Source organism: Onychostoma macrolepis, chromosome 17, assembly GCF_012432095.1.
Source record: "Onychostoma macrolepis isolate SWU-2019 chromosome 17, ASM1243209v1, whole genome shotgun sequence".
Lineage (NCBI taxonomy): Eukaryota > Metazoa > Chordata > Actinopteri > Cypriniformes > Cyprinidae > Onychostoma > Onychostoma macrolepis.
The window spans coordinates 10,848,332-10,871,033 of NC_081171.1; the positions used below are offsets into that span (position 1 = coordinate 10,848,332).

Sequence of the window (22,702 nt, forward strand, 5' to 3'; positions counted from 1 at the left end):
CTCTTGCCATTACAGTGATGAATATTTACATATATAAATAACTATTGCATATTGTACGTATTGCAAAAATAGCATTTATTCGTCCAAAGTTCCTGAATCATCAGCAAGCTGACTATCTAGATAACACTGGCTGCTAATGTATACCATAATGCGGTAATATTTATATGATTGTCAATGAATGGGATGCTAGATTTGATTAAAAATCCACTGGACACCGACTAAATATCTTCTACACTTTATATAAGATTTCTCCAAGAAAAAGGCAAGAATGAACCCGCCGTCCTCCTTGTACTTGACTTTATAAATGGGAAGTAAGATTTTTTTTTATAGCATAAAAAGACATAACATCTCCTCGTGTTCCACTGAAGAAAAAAAGTAATGAGGGTGAGTTACTGATACTAGATTTTTCATTTTAAGGTTAACTATCCCTTTAAGAATTTAGATTGGTGATGGATGGAATGTGAGGAGCTTTTCAGACAAATCAAGAACTGTTATGCAGTGAATTCAGTGAGCTCTTTGTGTGTTAGTGTGTGTATTCAGAGCATCTATAGATTATCCATAGAACACTCGATATGAGATCGATATGAGACTGTTCTGCAAGCCTGCTACTCAAGACATACACAAATAAAACACTACAGTCTCCAATACGCTCTGTGGATACGTTGCTGAGACAAACTGATTGCATTCTCATTATGAGCCATTGCAGGTCTTGATCAATGGCCACCCCCAAAGGAACATCTATAATTGGATGCACTGCAAATCCCTCAGCAGGGTCACAGTATCATTTCACCCACACACCTCTCTTTTATCTCTTTCCCATTATTTCCAACTACAGAAAAAGTAACAAAGAGATCACCTTTTTATTTTTAATCAAAAGTGTCAACCCAACACTCTCTTGCACATAGATGTAAAGGTCTGTGTTCTCAGAGGAATTCGTGATATTGCTCAATAAGTGTCACTGTTTGGGATGGAGTAAAACCCTTGTCTTTAAATCGCCTTTCAAATTTTTACACTTTATGTCCTCATTATTTCCAAAATAACTGTTATAGCCTCTATAGTGTCATAGCTGCTGAAATGCATGCTGAGTGCCCCAGGGGTGTGCACATCTAATTTAGATGCACCTCTTTGTTATTTTCAGACTCCCAAGATGCTTTGCTGTTTGGCGCTATCCTGAGGTAGCCAATGTCGTCGGCTCTCTTTGACATGCCATGGTGGCAGGCGCTCTTAAACTCCACCCTCAGCCTCAATCAAAGCAACAGTAGTCTGTTCCTGCTTGATGTCCCCTGCTGGCAATCAAGCGCGATGACGCTTACACTAGTGCTATGCTACTGCCTGGTGCTTATTTTGGGCTTGCTTGGTAACATCCTCTTCATTTGCATTATTATGCACCAGCGGGACCCTCCTAACGTCACAAGCATCCTCATTGCCAACCTTTCGATTTCTGATATCCTGGTGAGTGTGTTCTGCCTTCCCTTCACAGTGGTTTACACGCTCATGGACCACTGGATCTTCGGTGCATTGCTATGTCGCCTAATGCCGTTCGTGCAGTGCGTGTCGGTGACCGTTTCAGTTCTGTCTCTGGTTTTGATCGCACTTGAAAGGCACCAGCTCATCCTGCATCCGTCTGGCTGGAAGCCGAGCGTCCCGCAGGCGTATATAGCCGTTTTGATTGTGTGGCTGCTGGCCTGCGTAACATCATTACCTTTCCTGGCGTTTCACTTGCTCAGCAGTGAGCCATACCGTCTGTTTCCTCCGCCGCTCAGCCAGCTGCAGGCCTGTCTGGAAGTCTGGCCCTCTCAGCAACACAAACTAGCCTACACCACCAGCCTGTTACTATTCCAGTACTGCTGCCCACTGCTCCTCATGCTACTTTGCTATCTCCGCATCTTCCTCCGGCTGCGACGCAGACAGCGCATGCTGGAGCGCCAGTGCAGCCGCAACCGAGAGGACGAGCACCGGCGTGTGATGCACAGCAAACGCATAAATGTCATGCTTGTCACTTTGGTGGCTGCATTTGCTGTGTGCTGGCTGCCATTAAATGCCTTTAATGTGGTGGCGGACTGGCACCAGGAGGCGCTGCCCGTGTATTACCACAATCTGCTGTTTTCACTCTGCCATCTGCTGGCCATGAGCTCCACCTGCGTCAACCCCATCATCTATGGCTTCCTCAACAGCAACTTCCGCAAGGATGTGACCTCCGTGGTGCTACACTGCCATTTTCAGCCACTCGAGGACAGCTACGAACACTTTCCGATGTCAACAATTAACACTGATGTGTCACGGACATCTTTTAGACTCAGAAACAATTCTGTGTAATTGGGCCAATTGCTTAATGTTAATTAATCTTAACATCAAAACCAGTGTTTAGTTTAGATCAGGGGTCACCAAACTTGGGCCACATCCACACAAAGCCAGAGCTTTCCTTATCCGATATTTTTTTTCCTCGTTCTTCCGTAAACGGCGTCGTTTCAAGAAATATCTGCCTACACACGAAACCACTGAAACCAACACAAAACAATGTAGTCTACATGCCAGTATGTGGCACTATAATTCTGCCACAGAGATACACTAAAAACAGAGAAGAAGACCTTGCGCGCTGTATACAAACCCAACACAACAAGACGACGAACATGGAACAATACATTTATTAATCTGTAATGTTAGTTAATAAAAATACAGCCGTTCATTGTTTGTTCATGTTGTTGTTGTTGCTGTTACATGATGTAGAGGTATTACAAAGTATATGGATTGGCTGTACACACAAAAACACAAGGGTGTTGTTTTCAGATTTATTTATTTCCACTCTAAGACCCGGTTTCAAAAAATAGTGGTTTCAGGCTCCCAAAATGCTGGATCCGTCTGGACGAAATGCCGATACGATACAAAATTTGTATGAATACAGCTAAATGCATCTCATTGTGGACAGGCCCTTGGTCCTGCAGACTTTGCTCCAACTGGCCTCAACACACCTGCCTGGAAGTTTCAAGTATACCTAGTAAGACCTTGATTAGCTGGTTCAAGTGTGTTGAATTAGGGTTGGAGCTAAACTCTGCAGGACACCGGCCCTCCAGGACAGAGTTTGGTGACCCCTGGCTTCAATTGATCAACATCAATTGTTCCACTCCAGTGCCAAACCTTTCAGACTTAGCTCTTTTAACCCATATGGCAAAAAAAAAACTAAAAACTTTTTTCTGGCCAAAATATATTTCAAATATATGGTACATACATGTTGTAAATATCACATTGAAAATAAATATTGTGTCTAAACCTTCAAATGCCAAAATATATTACAAAATGTTCTTCAAAGGGCAAGAAAATACATTTGCAATCTTAAAAATTTATTTTGGACAATTTAATTAGATTGTCAATGGATATATATAAATTTATGAGGACATATAAGTAACTAAGTAAACATATTTATGTGAACAACTTCTACGGAATTGTGTAGATTCTGATTGGTCCAGGAAGGAGGACGTGACTACAACCCATTTGATTTCTCAGGACTGAATCCTTCTAATCCCTGTGTCATAATATCAAAGTATACACTGCACACTGATTATGTCTCTTGTAGAGTTTTAGATTGCAAAAGCATTTTACTCTGCTAAATCTCATGAAATATATATGGACAAGGAAGCAGAAGGTGATTTCTCAGCTATATACTTTTTTCCACTCAAACACAATGAAAGCTATAAGGAATGAATTAGTCGAAGGCAACACTTGCATTTGAAGCATTATCTCTTCTTCCTTGAGGCACAGAGCTAAGTTTGGAGGTACTGGCAGTGTACAAATGCTTGGAAATTGCAGCTAGCTAAGTCGTAATGCTAACCCTAATGCCTTGCGTAATGCAAGCTAAAACCCACAATAAATCTGAATATACCTGTCAGCTTATATTGTCAAGCTGCAGCCTAAAAAGGGGAAAACTGACAATATCCACTGGGCAAACAAAACTGGGCTGGAGTTTTTTTTCTTTTTTTTTCTTTCTTTTTTTCATTCTGCTGTGGCGTATTTTTGTGACTCATCCTTCCAAACAAACACACACACACATAAAATCAGCACAAAGCATTTTTGTAAGATACGCTGTCTGAAATGTACTATCAAATATGTAGTTTTTCAGAAAATGTTAACTAATCTGTTCAGATTGTTGATCTGATGTCAGGCCTTGTAACTCACCTGTCTGTCACATAACATGAGTAATATGTTTGTATGAAAAAGGGGTTCTGGTACAATCCATTATTATTATATATTTTTTTTTTTTTCAAGTGCATTCTCAATGGTAAGAGCATCCACATTTTAAAGGAAAATTGAGTTTTACCTTTTTGGAATCTATTCAGCCGATCTCCGGGTCTAGCGATAGCACTTTTAGCATAGCTTAGCATAGATCAATGAATCCAATTAGACCAGTAGCATCGCGTTCAGAAATGACCAAATGAACTATAGGCTACTCCCATTCCGGCGTAATAATCCAGGAAGTTTGTTGCCGTAACATGGCCGCAGTAGGCGCAGTGATATCACGCAGCGCATGTGGAAATAGATGTGTACATTTCCTAAAGAAAATGTGAGTGGTGCTTGCCGTGGCATATCACTGCGCCTGCGGAATAGATTCCAAAACGGTGAAACTCAATTTATTAACTCTGGGGGAGTTGGAGAATGAGCCTATTTCCAAAAAAAGTGGAGTGTTCCTTTAAGATTATTCCAATTCATGATTTAGTAATGCAGAGTTAATCAACATAATCAGCTTACAGGACTGAGTGCTTGTAACCTTGCAGGCAGATCAGATCCTTAAACAAAAGAAAAATATCCAGTAATCTTTTTTTTTTGGACAGAATCATAAAATAATTTCCCATTATTCTTGTCATTGTCTGGAAAATGGTTTGTCTTATCTGTAATAGTGAGATTCAAACACAAGTCTCTTATTCCCTTATACAGTCATACTTTATTTACATAGGCTACTGTTCTAAATGACAGAATTCCATTATAAAATCTTACCTTTTATCATGTGTAAGTATGCTCTCATTAATATCTGAAATTTGCATTCAGCAGCAAGATTGTATTTACCTAAACTTGTCTAAATAGATTGTAATGCCTGAATTGAATGTGACTACATCTTATTTTGGTGTTATATATTTTTAGGTTTTCTGAAACATTATAAATGTTTACTGTTCCGTTCTGTATCTTTGTAATGTCATATCCATGGGTGGAACATCAATAAATCTCTTTTATGGGCAATTGGGATGATACCAAATGTTGTAAAAGGGAAAACAGAGATTTAGAGGGAGAAGTAAAGAGAAGAGAGGATAGATGAGTTTAATATGAATTTTCCTGGAACTGTACACTTGGCCCATACTATAAGGTTCTCACTTATGCATCTGTTTATCTGTATTTCTTCACTACACCTAAATTGTTTTGATGCCGTTTAGTTTTTGTAAATATGTCAGAAAGTTAGCACATAAATGAAAGGAACAGATTGGCTGTTGTAATTTAGTTACATGTATAGTACATTCGATGTTATGTCTCCTAGCACTTTATCTAATGGCCTGGAATGATATACAGGCCTATATATATATATATATATATATATATTTTTTTTTTTTTTTTTTTTTTTTTCATAAGTACAGATATGTGTCTCAAGCATGTTTATCTGACCACAGGTTGTCGTTTAAATCAACAAGTTTTTAAATTACCTTAAAAAGTATTTATTTTTTTCTTGGCAGCAAAATCATACTTCATGTGCAATTTAGAGGGATAGATGACATTTATGAGATTTCAAAAAATCACCAGTTGTAGGCTAATCTTCACATTTACTATTTAAACCACTGACACTTTATTAGCCTATAAAAAAATAATTATCAAAATCATACAAAAAACATCCCACTGGTGTTGCTGTCTGAACATGACTATAAATTTATTACACGATTCTCTTCTGATCATTCGCGGTATTTAGTATCATCAAGGCAATATTGAATGTTGGCGCTACTTTATTTCGTATCACTTCGCGCCAATTCGCGGCCTCTTTGTTCATAATAGCGCAAGATAGGTGGCTAGGCTCGGGAGTCTGGGTAAAGAATGACAACGCTTGGAAAAACAAGGGAACTGTAAGAGACACAAATGGCCAGACAATTTATAGTGAAAAACACAGGCTATAGCTGGATTTCAGATTATTAATAATGATGATGATGATGAATATGAATATTATTATTAAATATTATGTTTAAAATTATGTTAAACTATGTTACTGTGATTGGCTAATTACTCTGTGGATATTATAATGGCCGCCTGTCTATCATATTCTTATCGCTATGATTGGCTAATTACCCAGTCAGTCTGATAACGCCCGCCTCTCTCTGTCAATGCTTTAAAAATCCGCTTTTCCAGAGACGTTCCCGCACTCACTCAAACGTCAATAATTTTTTTAGGTGCGAAACGAAGTGAACACGAAATTATTTGTGAGGGAGTCCGTTTTATTGACCCCTTATCTCAGGTAAGGGTGCACCTCAACGATTGTGACCATCACCTGCAGTCCCGGAGTGGCCATCGGGAGAACCGGGAGAATTCCCGGTGGGCCGCTCTCTGCCCCGTTTTGCGCCCTTGAAGGGCACTTCGGGAAGGGGACGCCATTTGTAGGGATGTTCCAAACGAAAGTGAGCAACTGATTCCCTTCACGAAGGGCCCTTCCAGAAGTCCGTTAGTGAAGGGAACATGCGATGGTCACTTCACGGAAGTGATTTCCGTTTGTGATCATCTTCACTTAGGAGATCTTGCGATGCATTTTAAAGCAAAGTTGGGGTTTATTTTGACTTTACATACAAACGTAAGTAGAATAAGCTAATACATTTTTTCTTTATTTTTATGTAATACAAAATATTTTCGTCAGTGATAAAAATATGATTTAAGACTGTATTGTTAGCAAGTTTAGTTTGAAAAAAGTTTAATAGTAAATAAGACACAGTTAGACAATATTTGAATAAAATAATAATAAGAAGAAATATTTATTTGCAACAATTGTTGGAGCGCTGAATGCTGCACGCACGCGCAGCGTTGTCAAGGTAACATTTTGTCAGTCATTCCCTTCACCAAGGGAGTTCCAAACGCTTATAGACGGTTTCATCAGGCGCACGCGCCTGGACCTAAGTTAACTTCCGGTCGGTGTTTGTTTATCGGTCTTGTTAGTGGCGCCGGCTACAAACGCAGTTAAAGTTAAAGTGATGAGTAATGAAGTTGGGCTCAGGTTGTTGTGCTGTGGGATGTGTTTCACATACATTTATTTATTTGTGGCGACCCACCATGATATCAAAACTGACCGATTTTCCAAGGCTTCGTTGAATAAACATGAGCACGATTTTAAAAATCAAAACGAGGCGCAGGTGTTTTTATATCACTGTATTTCTGAAGGACAACTGTCTTTAGAAAATGTTCGATGTCATTTTCATTTAATCTAGTTATATGCCTGATAAAGCAGCGTTTGTAAGCTCAGCGCTGCTTTGTGTAATGTACAGCCCAACAGCCGTTTCCGGGAAAACCTCTAGTTTACTAGTTGATGTTGTTGTTGTGGATAGGGTCTTTAAAACAGCTCTATTCATTTATACTGTTATCAGCACATGTTGAAGTAGATTCGTCTCTTGTCTCTGAGATAATATGCGCTGTTAATGCAGCGTTAGAAAACTCCGTCAGTTTTTTTTACTTTCACTTTCTGTATGACTGAAGTTAAGACGTTCACCGGCATAACTATTGCGCAAAGTTTGCACGTTGCTTGTGTGATATCCATTGGCTCACCTTCATGGTTTAAAACTACATGAATACATGAAAGAGGAATCAACTCGGGTGTGTGCGAGTACAGCGCGCAAGTAACGAATTGAGTTCTGTTTCGTTTCTTCCTGTGGTTTTAAATAGATTGAACGTGTGAATTGGCAAATTAATCTGCGAATCACATGCCGAACGGTGGGGTCTGGACCGGGGCCGGTTGCACCAGCTGTGCGCAAGTTACAACGTAGCCTAGTTGCGACGTAAAAAGACACTAAGTTACAACTTACGCACTACTAAATATTTTGGCGTTGCACCAGTAAACTTAGTTTAAACGTAACTACGTTCCAACTAAATATTTACGGAAGCCTCTACCCATGAATAACGGTCAAAAAGAGATGGCAGCCAGATTAGATCACATCGATGATCGATAATGAAGAACCGCATGTTCGTAGACGAATTTTACGAGACAGACATCATCCTTTGGATATTTATGATGATGTGGACATATATGCTCGTTTGCGCTTTAAGGGGAGACACTACAGGCAAAAACACTGTTTTTTTATGCACCTGTCAATTTTGAGATTTTGGGCTTTTTGGTTTTTCATAAAGTGTTTTTTCAGACTAGTAGAACGAAAACATCCAAAAGACACTGTTAAGTGTTTCTTTTATAGCACTTTATCTATTTGTGTCAATAGATTTCAATTACAATACATATTTTTAAAGGCCGTTTTCTCAAAATGAGTTTTTTCTCCTACACTGAGCCATAAATCTCCACTTCAGTAGCACTTAGACACACCAAACTTTACATTTTTATTCCTGTCTATATCCTGAAGGTTTTTACAGAGGGATTTGTTTATATATAATTTGCTTGATTATATACAACATTTTAATCGCCCCAAAATTGTCAAAATAAAGTGTTTTCTGTCTGTTCTAAGTATTTTCTGAATTATGAAGTGACAAAATGAGATACCCAAAATTCCCTCTGTAAAAACTTTTGATTATAATATGTCAAAAAAATTAAACAAGAATTTTGAAACTGACTTCATCCAGTGTTTAGATTTTTGTACTAGAAATGTATGCAAATTAGTGCATATTTCATTAAATAATGCCTCATTTGCATATTTAAACCTAACATTTTAGAAAACTTGTAATACAAAAAATGTTTGCAATTATCAATGTAATCAATCAACTACGTAAGTAAGGCGATAACTATTAGTTAATTTTTTTACCCTATTCACCTGCAGTGTCTCGCCTTAAAAGAGAGGGAATACTGCGCATAACAGACTTGATAGCGTCTGATATTCAACACGACACAGACCGAAACGGCGCTCTCTCCCCCAGCCTACAAGTGTGCGTCGCTTTACGCTATTACGCAACATGATCAATGCAGAATTTAGTAGGCGACAGCATCCAGATTCATAAATCTACAGTGTGTAGAGTGATCCGCAGGGTGTCACTTGCCCTGTGTCGCCATATGAGAACCTACATATGCATGCCAAGCATTAACGGACAAAATACAAACAGGCAAAAATTCCATGCCATTGCCGGTTTCCCTGATGTCATTGGCTGCATTGATGGTACACAGATAAAAATAAAAGCACCCACAGTTGATGAGAATGCTTTTGTTAATAGGAAGGGCTTTCATTCTCTAAACACCCAAGTCATCTGTGACCCAAATTTATGTTTTTTAAACTGTGTCGTTAGATGGCCTGGTTCAAAGCACGACAGCTTTATCCTGAGGAGATCAAACATCCATGACAAATTTGATTCTGGCCAGTATAGTGGCATTCTGCTGGGTGATTCTGCATACCCACTTAAAAAGTGGCTGATGACACCATACTTAAATCCGTCCACGCAAGCAGAGGAAAAATACAATTCTGCACATACCAAGACACGAGTAACAGTTGAAAGAAGTATTGGTGTTCTAAAAAGGAGGTGGTCATGTCTTCACAGGGGTAGGCCTGTGTTACAGCAGATTTATTTTTCTTTGATTATTTGTTTATCTGTTTAGACAGGATAATATGTCAAACGAAGTACAAGTTTTGAATCAACTGTCCTCATTAGGAATTGCAATGGAGCCAGAGAGAGCAGCAAAGGTGTTCTGTTGAAAGTAAAAAATATATTTTTTCTTTTTACTTTTCTTGTCAAATTTATTGTGTGGTGTATGCATACCAAATAAATACAGTAATCATACAGAAAAAAAACTATATTAAACTAAGAATAATAAATATTTTTAAAAATGTTACGAACAGCAATTACATTTAATAATGAACAGTAGGTCTCAAAAATTACATACTTTAACAATACTTTAATACTGGCCTTTAACAAAGAATTGAATCTGTCAATATGACACTACATTTCAACAACGTTGAAGGTGTAGCCATGAGGCTTTAATTCCTCTTGTAATTTAATGATCTCCAGGTTTATTTTCACATTTTCTAGGTCTATTTTTTTGCGTTCACTTTTTATTTTCAGGATCTCCTCTTCTACTTTTGCGCATTCAAGCTTGAGAAGCTTGCAGCGGTTATAGTTTATGTCATCATCCAGCTCATTTGCACGCTTCCTTTTCCTTGCATTTTCGACTGAAGGTGGCAGTTCTTTGTCTTGTGTGCTCCCTGGATGGTCTGCATGAAGGACAGGAGGATCTCCTGTTGACGCTGGCAGTACGATGTTTTCAGCGCAAGTTCCTGGTGTTGGCTGACTTGATGCAATAACGCCTGCTGGTGGATAAACAAGACCTCGTTTGTTTGTTTGTTTGTTTGTTTTTTACTTTACAACATTGTGTGCATTTAAATCACAGGGTAGAAAATAGTGATGTTGATAATAAATAGTGATAATAATAATAATAACAACAACAACGTCACTGACTGTTCTCTCGCAACTGCGAGTCAGAAAGTCAAAATGACCTTAATAAGAATAAAACTTAGTAATAAAGTATTTATACTTTGAGCCATGTCTGCGGCTTCAATTCCACTTTCAACTCCAGTGATTCCACAGACGGTGGGTGAGTTGTCGCCGATTATTTCTAGGATAACGGTTGAATACGGGCCAGGCTCTGGTCTCGGACCACCTCCAGTGGGGACATGTTTAGTGCGAGGAAAGTCCTCAATTGCTTGTGTCTTAAGGTCGCTCCACTTCTTCCTCAATTCCTTTACCTCCCTCTGCTCAAAGCCTTTTGCGTTTATTTTGTTTGTTATGTCCTGCCAAATCTCACATTTTTTCCGGTTTGTAACAGACGAGTTTAATTTGCTTTCAATGACTGTTTTGTTTTCTTTGTATCCATCAATTAAAATGAGAATTTCTTCATGACTGAAATTTTTCTTCCTGTTTCTTTTCTCTTCCATACCTTCGATTAAAAGTTTGCTTGATTTTGATGACTTAAACGTTAGACGTTAACGTCTTTTTTCAGGTTCAATTTACTCGGAGTTCAGTCTAACAATTTGAAGGCGTTTGATTGGGTAAGAAACATATACGTCATTCTATGCGACTACACATTACTTTACGGAGAGCTTACGGACTACTAGCTACGTCCTGCCTTACAAACAACTGGTGCAACCGACGTAAGTACAAATTTAGTTACAAACTAGCAAGTAGTTACTAAGCCTCTAGTGTGGACGTAATGTTCTAATTTATGTAAGAACTTACGAATGACTGGTGCAACCCTACCCTGGTCCGTATATCACGGATCAACTGCGATCCGTTTAAGCCCTATGACAGATCAGAGCAATCTTTTATTTACTAATTTAACCATCGTCAAATTGCTACTCTATATCAATCGCATACAACGAAAATAAAGAGTAATTAGAAAAATCATTTACGCACAATAAATAACAGAGCGTCATATCTATACACATTTTCCCCAGAACTTTCTCGCGACCCGGTAGGAATTCTTCCACGGCCCGGTAGTGGGTCGCGACCCGGTGGTTGGGGACCTCTGCCCTACACCCTTCAAAGAACACACTTCAAGGGCTCTGCCCTTCGAAGGGAGTAGGGCATAGGGAATTCGCCCTCTATCTCCCTCTACACAAGCGCGTGTCCCAGGTCGTTGCCATGGAGACAAACCGAAATCATTAATGCTGTGTGGTGTGAGTTAGCGAGAGTGCGCTAATCGCGGGAAGAATAAAATGGATAGTAAAAAAAAAAAGCCAGGTTAAAAAAAAAAGAAAGGCATTGGAGGATGACACGGCCAAATGTGCCAAACTGACAAATATTTTTTCAAGAAGACAAACGAGCACACGTGAACTGGCGACTCAAGGTACACTCAACGTACACTCAACATTTACAGTTATGCATTTGGCGAACGCTTTTATCCAAACTGACTTACATTGAAGGTTTTTTTTTATTCGGTTTAGTATTCAGTTTTATTCAGTTTTTTTCTATTGATTGTCTGTTTCAATTAAATGTAAGTGATTTTAGCCTGTTCTTTCTTTCTTTCGAGATGCTTACTGATTTTCCACTTAGTTATTGATGACTGCTTGGCAGCTTTCAATTTTGAAACTTTTTTTTTTTTTTTTTTTTAAATGTTACAGTTTTGTTGCAGAAATGTTTCATATAATTTATTTCATTATTTTATTTATTACATTGACGTGGATATAAAAAAAACAATATATTTCATATATATACAAAGTATATTTCTTACTGCACTACTCTATTTTCATTTGAATGCAAACCATTTTTTCATAATGTAACAGTTGGACTACTTGTTGCAATGTGATTTGTTATTGATATTTATGGCCATATTTACATTATTCATATTTTTTATTGAAACATGTCAAAAATAAATATAACAGGATAGTAAGAACAGATCTGTCACTTCATTTATCCAGATTCCACCACGGTGGGAGGGGATTGGATGGGGATAGGTGGTGGGCTGGTCTTGAGCATTACACTCCCGGGCTGAAAATTGATCCCACTCCGGCCCTGATCACCTGCAATGCAATGCTTAGATTTATCAATTGACACAACAGTTCATGAGTGCACATTCTTAATAGAATTCTTAAGTGACAGAAAGGTAAGCATTTTTGTCTTGAGATCTTTGATGGAAGGCTCAAGCACAATACTGTTTAATGAGACTTGATAAGATTATAGAAATAGAGGCGCTGAAAGGAAACTGAGGTAAACCGTTGAAATTCTCTAGTTGTTATTGAAAGCATTAAATAAACATTCCTTAAGAAAATTAACCATTGTTTTACTACAATTATAATGGTTATACAAATGGTAATCAATATGCCAAAAAATAAGTAAACGGTTATTACAATTTTACTACAATAAAACCATGATTAATTTTCGTAAGGGATGCTACTTCTGTTAAATTTCAAATATGTTTGCTTTTGTATCATTGCAGTAGTTGTTAAAAAAAAAAAAAAAAAAAACTTATATGCGAATATTATACTTTTACTGAATATTAACTTTAACCTTATAAACTTTAAAGGGATAGTTCACCCAAAAATGAAAATTTGTTTATCTGCTTACCCCCAGGGCATCCAAGATGTAGGTGACTTTGTTTCTTCGGTAGAACACAAAGAAGATTTTTAACTCAAACCGTTGCAGTCTGTATATATTACAGTCTGTAGAACAGTATTTATATATTTTTTTACCTCTGATAAACCTCAATGTCCGACTCACAACATCTGGCGCGTGATTCGTCAACCTGCACATAGAAATATATACATAGATGCCTCATTAGCGACGGTTTCTATGGACCGCGATACCTAAGTTTCTATGTATATATATATATATATATATATATATATATATATATAAGATACTACATATATATATATATATATATATATATATATATATATATATATATATATATACAGGGTTACAATAACATAGTATTGTAAAATATATATGTTCCAGAGCCGTTACGCGTCACACGCCGGATGTTGTGGATGAGCTCAGGATGGTTGGACATTGCGGTGTATCAGAGTTAAAAATACTGTTCAGTTTCTCGCACAAACCAATCGTTTCGTATCTTAGGACTTCAGTGTAGGACATAAAATGTAGGATACTACATTTATCCTAAAGAGGGTGCCATTGCTCAATTTTTTATGCATATTTTAATATTTATTAAAATTGCATATAAAAATGCATGTATGCAGATATTCTCATGGGTGTATTTTCTGTTGTATTTAATAATACAGATGTTTTGAACTTTGTATCAGGATGATTCTCATTATCTTCTCATTACAGACCTTATAATCAAACTCTTATTTCTGTTCAAACTTAATCAGTTTGTATATATACTTCTATGTGTTATTGGTAGGCAATAATAATTTCTGCTTTTGGCCATGTGCTATGGGAGGGTGTATTAGAGGCCAGAGTATTAATAGCATGGATGTATTTAAAGGTTTGTTTACTGAGCGACCAGACAGTCCATATTAAAAATACATAAAGGCATATCTCTCTCTGTCACACACACACTCCCACTCACTCACTGTCTGTCCGCCTGTTATTTTTCCACTGCTCCAAAAGGAACATGCTAATAGTAATGTCTTGTATGCAACAACATGACAAGGTACATTTCCTGTCGCTAACAGCACACACACCAGCATATACAGCTGGTAAATATTGGGACTGGTAAATAAATCCCACAAATAAACATAATTCAGAGATATTACATTACTGTTACAGATCTTCACTGATTATAGCAAACTGTTTGTGTGTCTTATAATGCAAATTATCAATGAGATTTACAGACTCGACAAAGGAACCAGGAAGCTGTCATTAAATGATCTAATATGAACAGAACTGACTGCGTGCTATATCAGCAACAGACAGTTACTGAAAAATCCAGAAACCATTGTCACGCTAAACCAGTTCATCAGATTCAGTTGGCTATGGGGAGTTTGATGCACCTTTCAAAATGAAGCTGTTATTTTCAATTCTAATCATTTGCAGGGTTATTAAACAAGTCTTTAAGGTATTTGTTCTCCAAAATGTAGACAAAACCTGACCCTCACACACACATTTATGTGTCACTTGCAGAAGAAATGATGAACAGATCAAGCTTGTAAAGGTAAATGATGAAATGAGATTTTAAAGTTGTCAGTGGATGATTTGGGTTTCTCATACTCTGACAGTCGCTCTTCCAAAGCTGAAAAACCAACAACTCTCAACAAGATTTCTCAGGAAGTGAAAATGAGACACTCAATGAGAAAACTGTTTCCTTTGGCTTTCCTGCAAGGAAAAGGTGGTTACTGATATTAATGATAGAACAAGGATGTTTGTCATAAATCTTTTTATTGTCACTTAAAATTAACATAGTATTGTAAAAAACAAACTCACTGCAATAAAACAACAAGACAGATACATCATATAGCATATAGGGGGACAGTGTTACATTTTATATAGAATAATTTTGCACCCTGTCAAAATGTTTACTCAAGACACAAAGCAAGTCTTTGGTCAAAAGTGACCTTTTCTTAACATTCATTTATACATAATATATTACAGTTCTACAACATATACTGACATGAAATAATGACACTGGCATTTCACATATACAGTAATAAAAGACAGTGTTGTCAGGGACCAGCCTGTTGAAAAATTGTGGAGGATGACTGTATTAGGCGCACACATACACATACGTTGCAGGTCACAGAATCAAATTATTTTCTCTTTGTAGCTTTTTTTTTTTAATTTTTGGGAATTTTTTCATCAGCATGTTCTTATATTTCTAAATGACTAACAATTAAAGATGCAGAACATGCTGAGGTATGTTTTTAAAGGAAATGTGGCTAAAGCTAGTCAATTTAAAAACAAGGCCTTAAATGAAATTTTTTGTCACTTTGGTATCACAGACAATAAAAGCAGATAATGCACAGGAAACTGTTGCAAAACTGTTCAAAAGTGACAAAAATAGAAATATAATGTGCAGTTACTATTTAAGAGTGCATTAAAGTGCAATTCCAAGTCCTTGTTACCCCACAAATAACAAAAGAAATCTTTGGATTTGTATTTTTTTTAAATGCTTTTCATGGTAAGTGCAGTGAAAAAAGACCTATTCACAAATTATATAATTCTCTAAAGCTTTCGGTCAGAAATGTTCTCATTAATGGAAATGCATGTTCACAGGTTGGTGATATCCACGTGCAACACAGTGAGACCATCTAAGAAAGTAAAGTTTACACAATTCAAGTGATCAAGATCTACAAAAAACAGCTTCTGTGTCCAGTAAAAAATCTACTGAATATACTATTAGCAAACCACTTCTGCTATATATAAGCCTCAAAAATGAGGCAGTCTTTATAAGCATCTAAGAAAAATGAATACGCCCTCTCATAAATGACAAGGTTCGTGGGCCATCTATAAAACCTTTTCGCACTGAACAAAATAAAAATTTGGCACCATGAGTAGTCCCCTGGCAAAACCATACCAGGTAAGAAAACCATAAGAAAAGGAAGACAATCTTCTACACGTTCACCAGATTGTTAAGGCCAAGGTCAGTTAAAGACCTTTAAGATATTGTTCAAGCCACAGAGGCTACTTTGTCACAATCAAGAGTGGGCTGTTGAGAAGTGTTGACGTCCTCTTTTGCAGGAGAATTTCCCTCCTCTGACGTCCTGTTCCAGCAAGGCAGAGTGGCCAAGAACAGAAACAAACCAGATACTAAAACACAAGTGCCACTGAAGTAGAATGCCAAGTCATATGACTGAGTCCAGTCAAAGAACCAACCTGTAAGAAAAGAAAAACAGAGACACCATCGGTAAAAGTGTTTGAAAACTCTCCACAGTGAAAATCACTCCATTGGTGGAACCTACAAGGAATATATATATTTTCTTCTGTGTTTTTTCTTTAGTACTTTTCTGTTCATGCAAGCTTTTGTCTTCAATTTTAACCATGCTTGTGTTCATTAGCTGCTTCTTACCTACAACAGGTGGCCCAAGGGTGATTCCAAACCCTCCGAAGCACATGAGAATGCCGTGAGCTTGACTGAGTCGTTCAAGGCCCACGATATTGGTAGTGATGTAGGATGTGAGAGACCAGTTCCCTGAGAAAAATCCAACCACAGCTGACAGAACTTGCAGACCCATGTAACTTTTAGACACAGGAATTAGAAGCAGAGCCACTCCTGTTCCTGTCAGTGTCAGGGCGTACAGGTACAAGCTGTTCACCCATTGCGTATCTGCCAGGATGCCCAGGACCAGCTTACCGATGCCTGTTGTCATTGCAACGATGGAGACAAGGGGTATAAGTGCAATCCCGTCGATAAGCCCCTCGCTCTGGGCTACGTCCTCCATGAAGAGCACAGGTGGGAACGCCCCTAAGCTGAACAGGAAAATGGCGATGCAGAAAGCCACGAAGACACGGTCCTGTAGGAGCTCTACAGTCTCACACAGGTACCGTCCATAGGGACGCATTCGCTTCTTGATGGCTTGGGCTACTATTGAACCGGACAGTATCCCACCTTTTCTTTCGCCTTCACTCTCTTGCAACTCAGTGGGTTCCTTGAGGATCAAAAGCTTAATGGTGGTTGTGTTATCGGCTGAGCTAGGTGTGGTTTTGAGATCAGAGTCAATGATAATGGCAGTAGGTTTGGTGTAGAGTGCTTCTGGTTCCTCTGTACGCTGTAGAGCAGCTCTCTGTTTTAGGTAGTAACCAGGTAAGTTCAAAGGTCGCATTGGCCCAGCACATGCCATCAAGTTGAGCGCCAGCGCTCCAATGATAAGCAGGCAGCCCTCCAATCCAAACAACTCAATGAGCTCATTCTGGAGTGTGGCGTAAGTGAACCCGCCCAAACTTGTGCCTGAGAAGAGTGAACAGAATTAAACTAAAGAAAACAAAATCACTGCTTTTTGCTATCTGCAACATTTTTTATGTTTTCAAATGAAAGGGAAATATTTCTCTTTTTTTGTATTTGTTTCACTTAATATTCATGAAGCCAAAAATGGTTATGATAGTTATTCAATGAAAATTAAAGTACCAATAAAATATAATAATACACAATTTATTCCATTCCACACCTGTGGTGACAATGCCCAGTGCTAGGCCACGCCTCTTGTCAAAGTACTGGCAGGTTATGGTCAGTGTGGCAGCGTAGACAAGTCCGCAGCCAATGCCTTAAACAAAGAAACATAAATATACTATTGAATGCAACATGAATGTAGCATTTCACAACAGTATTTACACATTTAAAATCTCTGTAACTATAAATTTAATGTCAGTCTAAAAAACCTTAATAGAAATATACATTTATAGGTCTTGTCAGCATTGTGACTGCCAGTGAGGATGAGATGTAGGTAATTAAAGGTATAGTTCACCCAAAAATGAAAATTCTGTCATTAATTTCTCATCTTCATGTCGTTCCAAACCTATAAGACCTATAAAGAGCTTTAACCTATAAGAAAGCTCTCGGATTTCATCAAAAATATCTTAATTTGTGTTCCGAAGATGAACAAAGGTCTTATGGGTTTGGAACGATGTGAGGGTGAGTAATTAATGATTTTTGGGTGAACTATCCTTAAGTATGTATGAAGCTGATGAGCCAGAATTAATAGTGAAACAATTGCCTCTGATTGAGGCAACAAAGTAAGTGAAATGATAGGGATGACCCTGTTGTATGTAAAGTAACTCCACTGAACTTGATCATGCAATCATATCTGTAAGTAGCACATTTCTGCGTATGTTCAGAGAGTTGGTGAGTATGACCAAAGGTCGGCACTGTAAACAATGATGGTACCATGGTTTCAAAATTTATAAAAGTTGTATAATCATAATTAATAGCAACCCTGACACACTCTAACATTATAAAAACTGTTCAGCGCTTCCTGCATTTACTGAAAATCCTGGACATAAACACATACCACTTTCTACGAATAGTATGATGTGAGAAGATAAATACAAGGCATATTCATAAGCTTTGAAAAAAAAACCTGACACAAATGCATCTGTTTCTACCGGCAAACTGCTATTCATTCAATGCTAATGATGCTTTTATTATCTTACCGACAACAATGCCATAGGAGAAGATGAGGAAGGACACGCTTGGAGCAAAAGCACTCAGCATCAGACCTCCAGCCACCATCACACCGCTGAAGACGGTTACTGGCCGTGCACCAAAATTATCCACACAAGCACTGCACACCGGACCTACAGAGAGAGAAACAGAAACCATATCTTACTGAATGCAAAATAAATAATCCACACCACAAATTTGACAGCCTACCAAACAATAAAAACCCATTCAAGTTATCTTTGCCTTATGCACTTAGGTACAATTTGTGCTGCTTTATATTTTGAATCTTTTCAGTTGATCTGAATCATTGTGTTTTAGTTTATTTACCTTGCACTGTTATTTAAATTATTCACTATTTTGCTAAAGCACCAATGCAAAGGCAACACAAAATGCACATTATTTGTCTTGGCAATGAACATAACCTGAAATCCTGAATAATATAAATGTAGGCTAAGTATACATACTATTGAGAGCATACTATGATGACCCTTATATTAAGATTTATTACAGAATAAATTATTGGTAACATGTTATAAGTCCCCTCACAGGACCAACAACCATTTTGTCCTATTAAAGGGACCCTCACTCCAACTCAGTCTTAACAGATGCTAAAATAGACCGTCATACTATAGTGCTGAAGAGAATGTTTGTCTATCTATCATTAGAAATAACAAATGACTCAGCACTGGGTTGCCCCTAATATAGCCAAAATGGCTGGACTCTGGAGAGCATCTAGTGGGAACAGTGTGTGTGTTTGTGCCATCCAGACTAAATCATTTCACTCTTTATTTTGACGGCTCATTAGGTTCTGTACTGTCTGGTATGGGATACATTATATCATCTAACATCACTGCCAAATGCCCTCAAACACACTTACTATTACTCAACACCAGCCAGTTGAATGTTGAACAACACTACAAAGATATAAACCTTTACAACCTAGGGCTCTATACTGACCAGCAATATCAGTATGGATGGACAAAGATACAGCTGAACCAAAACCATCCAACCCAAAACAACCAGAACTCTATCAAGCAAAATGAAACAATAATTTATAAAGTAGCCAATATAATCAGTGAAGAGGACAACTATCTGCTCTGTTGCCCTTTCACAGGGTGTCGGATCAGAAATCAATTGGAGCATGATAGATATCTCCTACTAGACAGTACTGAATAAGAAATGTGTGTGTTTGTTTTTTGTTTCACAGGCCAGCTCAGTAAATCCCTCTTCTTCTGAATCAGCATGACCAGAGCACACAAACACAAGCTACTCATGCTCACAAACACACACACACACCCATGTCCCTGACAGTCCTGTCCAGTCATGACTTTCCCTACTGTGACGATGGACTATACAGCTATGTCTGTAAACAAAACCTGACACCTCTGAAACCCAAACACTCACACAGAGACACATTTACACACGCACATTCAGCCTGTGTGAACTTTTACTCTAGCTCACAAAAGGTGACTATGTTTCTGTCTTTCTGCCCTTTCTCTCTCTTGTAAGTAAAGTTTAGAGGATGTTCTGCTGGACTTGTCAGTTTGACCCCTGCAATCCCGACAGCAATGACCGACATGTATACAACTGTAATGTAAACAAGTAGGTCATTTCTCTGTCTGTCAGCATGTCTTTTTATGAAAGAGGGCTTTAGAACACTGAATCAGCAGCATTCTATGGGAATAAAGAACAGTATGTTTTTAGTGTGTGTGATTTTTATGCCAGATTAGATGTAGGACACTTAGGACAAAAAAACAGGTTTGTCTTAGAATTTTTGTCTATTAAAAATAGGTAAACAACCAAAAACATGACATTTTTACTTGAGAAAAATAATTGCATGAGATATTAATATCTTGAAATTATTTTATCTGGCACATAATTGTGGTAACACTTTACAATAAAGTTTCCTTTGTTAACATTATATAACTATATTTTTACAGCATTTATTAATCTTAGTAAATGTTAATTTCTACTAACATGAACAAACAATAAACATTGTAACATAAACAATGGTTAATAAATGCTGTAAAAAATATACTGCACATAGTTCATTTTTAATGAGTCATTGTAAAGTGTTACCATAATTGCTTTTTTCTTGTTTATAGCATAAATCTAAAAAAAATCCAGTGGATGTAAAACTTACATTACAGTTTTGCTTGCAAAGTTAATTATTCGTGTTCACTTGTTATGAGCTATTTCTTTTCGTCTTGTGCTGTTTCAAAACGTTGAACACTCATTTGTCAGCATGTGTGATAATGTGCATTACATAACAGCATCAGAACTCTTGCTGTTTGCACAGGCTGCTTTTTATTAGGAAACCTGCACACTCTCTTTATCTCTTTTTCGCTCACACACACAAGAAAGAGAAATGATCATTACTCACTGGTGATGAGTGCCACACCAGACACCATGGATCCGACCCAAGCCGTCATGCCTTTTCCCTCCTGGAAGGCACTGAGCCACTCGGGGTACAACACCCCGACGGACTGGGGGGATCCAAAGGACAGGAACTGGGCCATGAAAGAGGCCACCACAATCATCCATCCCCATCCACCATCTAAAGCACCTTCAACCTTTACAGCACCCATTCTCAGCACTGATCTTCGCTGACTTCACTTGACACACAGACCTTCAGAAAGAAAGAGAGAAACATTAGTTTGATAGTGTGTAGCTCACATGTCACAGTGACAGCAGTGTGACATGCTATCATTTATGTAATATATAATCTGCAATCCCATATTTAAACTTTATACAAATTTTTTAGGTTTCATTGTATACAAAAAGGTCAATATATAATAGAAACTGAACTGCAAAAAGTTAACAGGTGATTAAAAACGGTGAAAACGTATAATGTTAACCAGTTACTAGGCTACAACTAAAATATTCACTTTTGCTTATTCAAACGAATCTAAACCTATGATAAACCTATGTTATTTGTCAACTATCCGAATAAGATGTGAAAATTATAACTTAAAACATAAAACTGTGGAACTTACGGCAGGTGGATGTGGATGTCGCTCTTGCTTGGAGAGCGCGGTGCTCTGAACCGCTCGTGCCTGGTAGACCAGGCCAGACTCACGCGCTTCCCTGCTGAATACCTTCTCGCGCTCAGCATCGCGCGCCGCCTAGTTTTGAACGCTTATGGAAAGAGACCACACCTCCAAGGTGGAGAGACCACTGACTGGACTGCCTTCCTATCGCCCTGTTTTATTTAAATTCGTCCATTACATATATGACATCCCGCAGTCGTGAGAAGAACCGGTGCCATTAGCAGCGCGCGGATGCATCTTCACCTCCAGCGCGCGCAGAGCGGTGCAATGGAAGCGCGCTGAAGTTTCTCCTCAACTGCAGTTCGCCACCTAATATTTTACAGCTATTTTATTCCATAGTAAAACATTCACGTCAATACTTTATTGTGCATATGCTTATTAGAGAATATTTAGTTCTTTTAAGAGTTGCGCCTTACCAGCATAGGAGCAGAGAGAAGTGATTACAGCAGAGGTGCGTTCAACATTACAACGCCATTTGTAATCTTCTGTATTTGATAAGGCACCAGTGTGAGGTTGGACATTACAGCCAGTGCATGGGCATGTACTTTTCTCAGCATGCGCTCTTCTATCCCGTGAAATAAAGAACCGGTTTGAAGCTGTTCTCACCGGCCGGACTCGTGAGTCACGGAGAGATCAACCGGCCAAGCAAAGAACGACTGAGTCTCTGTTACTTTTGGTTTCTTTAGGTTTTTAATAATAATAATAATAGCCTACATTATTGTATTTTGATTTAAAATGCTAACGTTTAAAACTAAAATTATATATATATATATATATATATATATATATATATACAGTGAGGAAAATAAGTATTTGAACACCCTGCTATTTTGCAAGTTTTCCCACTTAGAAATCATGGAGGGGTCTGAAATTGTCATCGTAGGTGCATGTCCACTGTGAGAGACATAATCTAAAAAAAAAAATCCAGAAATCACAATGTATGATTTTT

The 22,702-nt window shown here is 37.9% G+C and overlaps 3 protein-coding genes across 4 annotated transcripts; 1 reads left to right on the plus strand and 2 right to left on the minus strand.

The window, feature by feature from the left end:
- The first annotated feature begins 1,118 nt into the window (after positions 1-1,118).
- On the plus strand, positions 1,119-2,429 carry npy4r (neuropeptide Y receptor Y4). Its single transcript, XM_058749754.1, has one exon. The coding sequence runs from the start codon at positions 1,183-1,185 to the stop codon at positions 2,314-2,316; it is 1,134 nt and encodes a 377-aa protein (XP_058605737.1). The 5' UTR covers positions 1,119-1,182; the 3' UTR covers positions 2,317-2,429.
- Positions 2,430-10,035: 7,606 nt separating this feature from the next.
- Positions 10,036-11,962, minus strand: LOC131523568 (nuclear apoptosis-inducing factor 1-like). Of its 2 annotated transcripts, none has more exons than XM_058750052.1 (2): positions 10,685-11,962; positions 10,036-10,457 (listed from the first exon to the last, which is right to left on the minus strand). In XM_058750052.1, the coding sequence occupies exons 1-2, from the start codon at positions 11,082-11,084 to the stop codon at positions 10,093-10,095; spliced, it is 765 nt and encodes a 254-aa protein (XP_058606035.1). In that variant the 5' UTR covers positions 11,085-11,962; the 3' UTR covers positions 10,036-10,092. The 2 variants fall into 2 exon arrangements, with proteins under 2 accessions (XP_058606035.1, XP_058606033.1); XM_058750050.1 differs by having other exon boundaries at positions 10,036-10,460.
- A 3,014-nt stretch (positions 11,963-14,976) lies between these two features.
- Positions 14,977-22,288, minus strand: slc16a9a (solute carrier family 16 member 9a). Its single transcript, XM_058748324.1, has 7 exons — positions 22,170-22,288; positions 21,700-22,062; positions 21,087-21,332; positions 18,694-18,837; positions 17,712-17,807; positions 16,616-17,494; positions 14,977-16,422 (listed from the first exon to the last, which is right to left on the minus strand). Exons 3-7 carry the CDS (start codon positions 21,289-21,291, stop codon positions 16,217-16,219), a joined length of 1,530 nt encoding a protein of 509 aa, XP_058604307.1. The 5' UTR covers positions 21,292-21,332; positions 21,700-22,062; positions 22,170-22,288; the 3' UTR covers positions 14,977-16,216.
- Positions 22,289-22,702: the final 414 nt, after the last annotated feature.

Bases quoted from the DNA above. Each gene is read 5' to 3' on its own strand.
- npy4r (XM_058749754.1), top strand. From the start codon at position 1,183: ATGTCGTCGGCTCTCTTTGACATGCCATGGTGGCAGGCGCTCTTAAAC.
- LOC131523568 (XM_058750050.1), bottom strand. From the start codon at position 11,084: ATGGAAGAGAAAAGAAACAGGAAGAAAAATTTCAGTCATGAAGAAATT. The intron at 10,461-10,684 runs GTATAAATACTT...TTTATCCACCAG, and splicing joins AGCCGCAGACATGGCTCAAA to CAGGCGTTATTGCATCAAGT.
- slc16a9a (XM_058748324.1), bottom strand. From the start codon at position 21,291: ATGGGTGCTGTAAAGGTTGAAGGTGCTTTAGATGGTGGATGGGGATGG. The intron at 17,808-18,693 runs GTAAGATAATAA...TCTTTGTTTAAG, and splicing joins CTCCTATGGCATTGTTGTCG to GCATTGGCTGCGGACTTGTC. The intron at 16,423-16,615 runs GTAAGAAGCAGC...CTTTTCTTACAG, and splicing joins CCTTGGGCCACCTGTTGTAG to GTTGGTTCTTTGACTGGACT.